This window comes from Babylonia areolata, chromosome 14 (genome assembly GCF_041734735.1).
Source record: "Babylonia areolata isolate BAREFJ2019XMU chromosome 14, ASM4173473v1, whole genome shotgun sequence".
NCBI lineage: Eukaryota > Metazoa > Mollusca > Gastropoda > Neogastropoda > Buccinidae > Babylonia > Babylonia areolata.
Window position 1 is genome coordinate 5,515,525 of NC_134889.1, and position 9,398 is coordinate 5,524,922.

The window sequence follows — 9,398 nt, forward strand, 5'->3', positions numbered from 1 at the left end:
TTTCACTGTTGCTGGGTGCATCTATCCTTGGTTTCACTGTGGTTGGGTGCATCTGTCCTTCAAGTGGTTTCAGGTTTCACTGTGGCTGGATGCTACTGTAAACCTGAACAAAGAAAAGGAAGAAGACAATGAAGAAGAAGGATAGTGAAAACGCGGAGACTGAGAGAGAGAGGGTTATTGAGACAAATGAGAAGAAGAAGATGAGATAATGATGACGACTGAGGAGAAGAAATAAACGAACGATTTGAGAGACAGATCCGTCTCCGATGTCATGGTGATTAATGGGCATAGAGCCCTACGCTCCCGGCCTCCCCCCTCCTCCACACCCATTACAATGAAAGGGAGCAAACCAAGGTAGCGTAACCATAGCATTTTATTTCGATAGCCTCCCTTATGTGCTCCACCCTCCATACATTAACTCTCCCTCTCGATCTCTCTCCTAAACACACACACACACACACACACACACACACACACACACACACACACACACACACTGATAAAAACTGCACTGCCGGACACGCGCGTGCTCGCACCGGCGCACGGTGTACACCGGCACACTCAATCAAATACTTTTACTTTCAAAACTGAACTTAAGATTCATACAAAAATACAGAGACACGCATTACAGTATGTTTTATTATCGTTATAATTATTCTTGCAAATATAACGATTATTATTGCTATTATAAATTTGTTGTTGTTGTTGGCGGTGGTGGTGGTGGTGGTGGTGGTGTGTGTGTGTGTGTGTGTGTGTGTGTGTGTGTGTGTGTGCTTTACATATGTATGTAAAAAGCACATAAAGATACTTATCAGAACATTTACTGTTCTTCTTTCTTTTTAAACTGTGCATTAAATGCATGTACATATCTACTTTATTTTCTTTCCTTGATTCTAAAAATAGGTTCAAGGCTGTATCAGTGTTTGCAAAATAAATGTACATTTTACTGTTAGAAATGTTTTTAGCTTTGTAATAGTAAGACAGCGATTACGCTTTATCATGAATGGAAAATGGAAAGAACATAGCTTTCTTTGAAGGGGTGAAAAATGAAAGGGGAGAGAGGAATCAATGGCGGAGAGAACAAACGGAAACGAAAATAGTCGATCTCATGGGAGCTAACTTTCCTGTCATTGGGCTCCGTGCAGCGGAACTGTGAACCCCACATTTGTCAGTCACTTCCTTTCCTGTACACGCTTTCAGAGAGTGTAGAATCGTGCGAGACGACAGAATGTAAGTTTTGTCTAAAATGTGTGGATATTGATGTCTGTTCCTTCGACTGTTTATGTATATTTCTCTTGTAGGTGCTTACTTACATTTCAGAAGAGATTGTAGTGTAGGATACCCCTTTATTCGTGAGAAACGACTTGTTTATTTCGTCAAATGTGCAGGTCGACAAATCACATGTGACATGTCGGACACAGGACCCACGAAGTTGGTTTAAATCAGAGTTCGTTATTTCTCGAAGGGTACCGAGATGGACTCCACATACAAATTAACTTGTGTGTCAAATTATATATTTTAGCCCTTAATACAAGTACTGAGGTGGTGAAACGGTTTGCAAATTTTGCTCAAATACCAGTTAAAACGATTCATGCACAATCTGCCATCGGACAATCGATTAACAAATTCAAACTTTAGCATTGGAAACGCCTGTCAGTAACAATTTTTAAGACGGATTTTGTGCAAGTTAAATAAATAATTAACTGAAAACGAAAAAAACTAGACATGGGTTACCGTCTGGAAGTCGCACATCAACGTGTTAGGAAAGGCAAGGTAATCAAACGTTGTTAGTAAAATTATTTTTCTGATTTTCCAGGTTAATATATGTGCAGACTTGCTAGTGCCTGAACGCCCTTTGTGTGTATGCTATGCATTAAAAATTCTGTAATTGATGTTAGCGTTTGGTGGGTTTTGGAAACAAGAACATATCCAGCATGCGCACCCCAAAAAATGGAGTAGCTGTCCACATGGCGAGGTGACAACTAATGGCCATACACATAAAACGTTCACTTGTGTGTGACTGAAATGAAACTGACTGACACAGAAGCAAATGATGAGTGTCCAAAAGCAGCTCTTTGCCTGCCGATGTTCTCTTTGTCCATCTGAGGGGACGTTTATATATATATAGGCCGTGAGTCCTAAAGGCAAAAATGCCAGTCCCTACTACTACTATAGCAAGCCTATTTTGCAATGACTGTAAAGGGCTTGTAGCTTGGTCTCTGACTAATAATAGGCACTAATTAAGTATTTATATCATCATCTTAATCCTGACTCTCTGTTCCAGCTTGGCCTTGTGAAATTTATCTCTTTTTTTTCTTCTTTTTTTTCTCCCCGTTCTTTGTAATTTACAAGAGGAGGTTAGAGAAGTGGCACCTTCTTATAATTTTATGTGTCTCATGTTAGTTGGTATACAAATGTTCAAGGCAGACATAGTGACAGTGGGTATTCGAATTAACTCGATCCCTGTTTGTGATTGTATGTGCAGCATGGCGGAAGATTGGGCTGAAGAAGCTGTACAGCAGGCGCAGGTTGCTGAGATCCCAGAGATCAAGCTCTTTGGGAAATGGAGTGCCGATGATGTTCAGATTGGAGATATCTCTCTCCAGGTGGGCATTCTTCTCTGATGCTGTTCTTTTATTTCTTTTTTCTTTATATTTTTTTTCCTTGCTATGGTTATATTTGTCAAGAAAAGAAAATCACGTCATCAAATTCCATATTAAGGTGATCAAAGTTGCAAAAAGTACATAATTTTCAAAAATACATAGTCGGTTTCCATCAAAAACCATTGAAGCAATACACGGTAGACTCTCCTTCGAGGAGTATATATCTAACACTGACAGTCATTTCACAGAAGCTATATTGTTCATTGATCACAAGGGATTTTTGACAATTTTCTCCTGCTGTTCTTTCTGGTGATAGTAAATACACATCGTTTTTTTCAGCTGTCGGAAAACGAACAGTACCATTCAGTCACTGTTACTTCATTGTAGAATTTTTATGTTTTCAAGTTTATTGTTGCAAAATTTGGGTGCTGCTAACCAGAATTAAGTGTTACTTCAAGGTTGGGGGTGGAATGTGGAGGTATGAGTATGCATGTTGGTGTTCAAACTACATGTGATCCTAGGCAAAACACTTAGGCTTATGTATATTCAGCAGTGGATAAAAAATATGCGACAAAAAGTGGAAATGTAAATGGAAACCATTAGGTGCTGGGAATATTAGATACTCACACAACCACCAGCAGTTTGGAGGGATACAGTTATTACTTTGAACATTTTTTCTGTTTTCTCAAAATCTTTCAATTTTTACAATAATTATAGTTGCCACTTGACCTTCTTGATGTAACAATTGAGTTCAGTGTGGGTGTACGGTGGATTTTTTTTTTTTTTTTAGAGGAAAAAAATTAAATTAGGACAATCACACAGTGACAAATTTCATGAAGATAAAGAAATATTTTGGCCATTAACATCCACTCACTTACAAAATTTTAATGGGGGTTGGAGGGAGAACTTAACAATAATGATACCTTTCTCTCATGTTGCCAGAAGATTCACAGTACAATGACCATGTTCGGTGGTGGTGGTTGTTTTTTTTTCCCCAAAAGTGGTATTTTATTCCATCCTAAAAGCAGTGAGGCCAAACCACTTCATGTTTGTCAGTGAGTGGACCCATTGTCCCTCAAGTTTAAATGACTTGTTATTCCGTATTTTTATTATGGAGTCTTGTCATGGTAGTGTAAAATGTGATGTAGTGATTACGTGATGTGTGTGTGCAGGATAGATTACATGAAAATATTGTGTATGTAAAGCGATGTGTATAGGATTACATGTAGAATGAGGTGTGGCAGTAATGTGATTGTGTGTGTGTGTGCAGGATTACATCTCTGTCAAGGAGAAGTATGCCAAGTACCTGCCCCACTCTGCAGGACGTTACCAGGTGAAGCGTTTCCGCAAGGCTCAGTGCCCCATCGTCGAACGTCTGGCCTGCAGTTTGATGATGCATGGCCGCAACAACGGCAAGAAGCTGCTGGCTGTCCGCATCGTGAGACATGCCTTTGAGATCATCCACCTCCTCACTGGAGAGGTCAGTGTGTTTTGTGTTTTGCTGGCCTGGACGACGGGCGCAATAGCCGAGTGGTTAAAGTGTTGGAATGTCAATCTGAGGGACCCGGGTTCGAATCACGGTGACGGCGCTTGGTGGGTAAAGGGTGGAGATTTTTATGATCTCCCAGGTCAACATATGTGCAGACCCCCCTTCGTGTGTATATGCAAGCAGAAGATCAAATACGCACGTTAAAGATCCTGTAATCCATGTAGGCGTTCGGTGGGTTATGGAAACAAGAACATACCCAGCATGCACACCCCCGAAAACAGAGTCTGGCTGCCTACATGGCGGGGTAAAAACAGTCATACACGTAAAAGCCCACTCGTGTACATACGAGTGAATGCAGAAGAAGCAGCAGCAGCTGGCCTGGACGTTGGGACATTTTGGGTTTTTTATTTTGATGATGGGGTGATGAAGTTGCTGCTCTAAGGGTCCTTTTAGGTTCCGGACTAAATAAGAAAGCTATTCTCTCATTATATATTCCGGTATTAACCATGATGAGAGGTGCAGACACCTGCTGCTAGGTTGGTCAGGATATTTGGAGCAAAAGATTTATTCTTGGAAGTGGATGACTGTGTATTCCGAGCCATCCCATTTTAGCCCATAACGCACTAAAACAGAGTGTGGTGACACCAACCAGTAAGCACCAAGGCCTTAAGTTTAACAACGAACGTACTGGGATGTACATTGACCGATCTTGATGACATGATTGATTGAAAGGAGTCAAAGAAGGCTGCTGGATTTGATTCACAATATTATTTTTAAAATATGCTTTACTACAACCTTTGGTTGTGAGGAACAAAAGGTACATTTTGAAGCAATTTTTTTCCCCTTGTGAAAAAAAATTGTGTGTGTGTGGTTTTTTTTTGGTTTTTTTGTGTGTGTGTATGTGTGGTTTTTTTTTTTAATTTGATTAAAACTTTGTACGCAGTCAAGTAAGGTCATGATATGTGCGATTTTGGATGCACTCTAACCAGAACTCCTAAGTTTATAACACTCAGAATTCGGTTTACTCAAGACCTAAAGGATTGTTAAAACGATAGACCTAAATGACTGTGATACTGAGACGTAAATGACTGAAATTATTAGACCTAAATGACTGTGAAATGATCAGACCTAAATGACTGTAAAACTACAAGACCTACGTGACGATGAAACTGTTAGACTTAAATGACTGTGAATCAGCAGGACCTAAATAACTGATTTTTTTTTATAGCTTTTCATAGTTGTAAACTATAGCTTTGACTACATTTTGTGTGTGTGTGTGCAGAACCCCCTGCAGGTGGTGGTGAACGCCATCATCAACAGCGGGCCCCGTGAAGACTCCACACGTATCGGGCGTGCGGGTACCGTGCGTCGTCAGGCTGTGGACGTGTCCCCTCTGCGCCGCGTCAACCAGGCCATGTGGCTGCTGTGCACCGGGGCCCGTGAGGCAGCCTTCCGCAACATCAAGACCATCGCCGAGTGTCTGGCTGATGAGCTGATCAACGCCGCCAAGGTGAGCCAGTGAATGCTTCTGTGTGTGTGTGTGTGTGTTACGGTTTTTATGTTGTGTTTATTCCCCTCAACACCCCGCCTAAAATGATAACAATTAAAAAAAAAAATGAAAAAAAATGATAATAATAGAAAAGTGATCACATTTGGATCTCTAGGGACAGGTCATGATCTACTTGGTTCTTTTCCATAGAGCCAGTTTTACACTTCGGTGTTGTTTATTGTTGTTGTTTTTCTTTAATATTTCTTATTAAACGTTATGAAAATATAACGTTCTTTAAAAAAAAAAAAAAAAAAAAAAAAAATTAATGGGAATAAATAAATAATGCTTCTCCTGTTTCTTGTTAATATTTGTATTGTGTATGTTTTCTGTATTGCATACAAAACATCATCTAAGCTCATACGATGTACTGAATATGGTTTGATTTTGTGGTCAACTATCAATGTTTAGTCGGCTATGGAGGCTTTTATAACTGAAACACAAGTTAGAATAAGTAATGTCATGTACTGTATGCCTAGCTAGGGCATGAAAGGTTGAGTATTAATGATCAACTTTTTGAAAGAGGTGGGCTGTGCTGTTTTTATTTGTCATACTGAATTTAAAGAAAATGCCTGAAATAGAAATGTCTGATCAAATGGAAATGGGTCTTGGTTGTGGAAGACACTGACATGTTTTTTTCCCAGTGTCTTGCTGAAAGATTGGTTTAAAAGAACCTTTATTGAGGTTTAAAAAAAAACAAAAAACAACTCACACAAAAGCCCAAACATACTATAAATAGCAGAGGTGAAAGATTGACAAACTCTGTGCATGCATGTAACACTTGATGGGCAGTATCTGAAGAGGTAGTTCACTTGTATCCTTGCCCCCCCCATTTTTTTTTTTGCTAGGATGGGAAATAAGTGAATCCTTTTTCAGTAGGACATGGATGGTTATAAAAGATTTTGAACAAGGTTTATTGTTGGTGAAGTTCTAGGTGTGGAGCATTATTGAAGTTGTGCTTCAATGTAGAATGGGGGGTGGGGTGGGGGGGGGGAGGTTGGTCCAGAAATACATGAGTTTGTGGTGTTGTGTGCAGGGCTCCTCCAACTCTCACGCCATCAAGAAGAAGGACGAACTGGAGCGTGTGGCCAAGTCCAACAGATAGACAGTGTATTATACAGTGACCATCCCTCTGTGTGCAAACTGTGCTCTGCTCCTCTTGGGTCAGCAGAACAACTTCATGCTGGAATAAAAAGAAAGTTTGCATCTGTAAGCAGTGATGTTGATATTGTTGAATGTGTGTAGCTTTACTTCGGTGCATTCTCAGTCTCTCACATGCACACTTACACTCGTGGGTTTTACTTCAGTATTCTCTGTCTATCACATATACACTAACACTCATGAACTGTCCTTCATGCAAACCTTTCCATCTATATTGTGGCCCCAGTGTGTGTCTTCAACAACACAGACCCTGCCACCCCGCCCCCTTGCACATTACAGAATGACCAATCCGCTTGAACATGCGTTGGAAGGAGTTAGTCAGGGGTGATGATATCAAATAATTTGTGAACAACTTACCCGTGTGGGAGAGATCATTCATTTTTAAAGATTATATTTGTTCACAGTGCAGTTTGAACTTTTAAGTAAGGAAATCCTTTTTAAAGCAATATTATGTATAGGACAGTTGCAGTAAATTATTGCAACTGTCCTTTTCATATTGCTTTAAAAATAAGTATTAAAAAATATATACAATAGAGGCCCATTGCTAGATTGGTAAAAACAAAATGTGTATCGGTCAAAAGACTATTTTTCCATGACAATACCCCACTGCCACATAGGACTGTCTCATAGCTATCAAGAAATTATTGTTCAAAAACTGCCCCTCATTTACAACGCACACACTTCCAACAAAAATTATTACTGTATGCCATACAGTTTGGTTTACTGTAAGCTCCAAACCTTTCGTAATTGTGTTCTTGCAGTGTCATCTTTTTATTATATCAGAAAGAATATATTTTGAATTTATTTTAACCTCCACGATTCCTCTAAAGCATGCGGGCATTCCATTGATTAGATATACATCTGTGCACCTATCAGAGCGTATTTCTTCTACAGAATTTTGGCAGAATACAACACATCTGTAAACTGAGGTTGCCGTGGCTTTTTTTTTTTTTTTTCAATTTGCCAAATGTGTGCTGCACACTGGACCACGATTTATCTTTCTAAATTACTAGATGCTCAGTTTGAATTTCCAGTCACACTTGGGGTGGGGGGGTAGGGGCAACACTAGGGTTCAAACCCAGACCCAAAAAGCATTCTGGCAAAAGACGGTGCACAGAAGGAGCAGGCCAACAAACTGGTGTCATACGATGAAATCAAGACAATTACCAAGGCACAGCAAGGAATAAAGTGGCGCCTCCAGCACCCCAAATATAACCCGGAAGACATACCATTTGCTGGAACAACGGGAACAGGTCAAGATATTCCGCCTGAGGACTGGACACAACCGCCTGCTCCATCACATGCATGCAAAATTTGGCAATGGACAGTGGAGAGTGCCCTTGTGGTGAGGGACCAATGACAACCGACCACATCCTTCAAGACTGTAGGATGCATGCAGCATCCAGGAGGAAGTACTGGCCAACACCGACAGCAGTGGAAGCCAAACTGTACGGCACCCTGGAGGAGCTGCGATGGACGGCAGCCTTCATCGAGGACAACGGGCTGCTCATTTAATGGGAGGCGAACGAGGAAAAAGAAGAAACCCAGACCATCACTTGGCAGAAATGTGTGTTTGTCACCTTTCTCCTGATGGGAGCATTTAATTGATCATGATTTACTTTTATCTTCACCAATATCTCTCTTTAAACACCCACAGTTTTAACCCCCTGTGCCAAAGTAAACATCCTCTCTGCTAATGAATTCAAAATTTTTGTTTCATGAAATTTCTTTTCTAAACAATCGGCCAACTCTAAATCTCTCCTCACATGACAAGGTGGTGTGAATAATTGTGTTCCTCAAACATTACTCATCCTACATCATTTTGCAATCACCTTTTTTTATGAAATGGAAAATAAGTATTCAAGTGCTTTTAGATTTTTTGTGCACATTTTTAAAGGTGTTGTTTATTCTTTTGAATGTAAGAATAAAAAAAAAAAACACCCTCACCTCCAGAACTGTAGAATTGTCAAAAAATATTAAAGCCACCCTAATTCCCAAAGTTGTCTTAGCCACCTCCAAGGAGGCAGAAAAAACAGCGAAGTAAACACTTATTCAAATACATATACAATCTCTTGTGACAGTGAGTTGAAGGGTTTTTTTTTGATTGATTGAGATGGATACTTTTATAGCGCCTATCCTCGGTCGGAGACCAAGCACTAAGCGCTTTTCAAACACGGAGTCGTTTACACAACAGGCTGCCTACCTGGGTAGAGCCGACTGACAGCTGCCATTGGACGCTCATCATTCGTTTCCTGTGTCATTCAATCAAATGTCAGGCACGCACACCTACACACTCAGACAAACATGTAACATTTTAACATTTTACGTGTATGACCATTTTGTTCATTTACCCCACCATGTAGGCAGCCATACCGAGGTTTGTGTATTACAGTAACACAGAAAGGGGGGGGGGAATAATTACTTTAAAAAATATATGCATGCAAAATGAAATCGAGTGAACTTCGAAATACATGTAAGGCAAATTACAGAACTGAAACAAGAATGTAAATGGGCCACATGGCTATGTGAACTCAAGTGCACATATGCATATGTATGCACACTGACACCAGCATACAAATAGGCTGTATCAGTTTTTTTT

General features: G+C 40.1%; 1 protein-coding gene across 1 annotated transcript; it reads left to right on the top strand.

Annotated features, from left to right (window-relative positions):
* Nucleotides 1–1,131: 1,131 nt before the first annotated feature.
* LOC143289760 (small ribosomal subunit protein uS7) lies at nucleotides 1,132–6,851 on the top strand. The gene is made up of 5 exons (XM_076598861.1): nucleotides 1,132–1,230; nucleotides 2,486–2,606; nucleotides 3,874–4,083; nucleotides 5,375–5,602; nucleotides 6,675–6,851. The coding sequence occupies exons 2-5, from the start codon at nucleotides 2,487–2,489 to the stop codon at nucleotides 6,741–6,743; spliced, it is 627 nt and encodes a 208-aa protein (XP_076454976.1). The 5' UTR covers nucleotides 1,132–1,230; nucleotide 2,486; the 3' UTR covers nucleotides 6,744–6,851.
* The last annotated feature ends 2,547 nt before the right edge of the window (nucleotides 6,852–9,398 follow it).

Bases quoted from the DNA above. Each gene is read 5' to 3' on its own strand.
- LOC143289760 (XM_076598861.1), top strand. From the start codon at position 2,487: ATGGCGGAAGATTGGGCTGAAGAAGCTGTACAGCAGGCGCAGGTTGCT. The intron at 2,607-3,873 runs GTGGGCATTCTT...GTGTGTGTGCAG, and splicing joins TTGGAGATATCTCTCTCCAG to GATTACATCTCTGTCAAGGA. The intron at 5,603-6,674 runs GTGAGCCAGTGA...TGTTGTGTGCAG, and splicing joins AGCTGATCAACGCCGCCAAG to GGCTCCTCCAACTCTCACGC.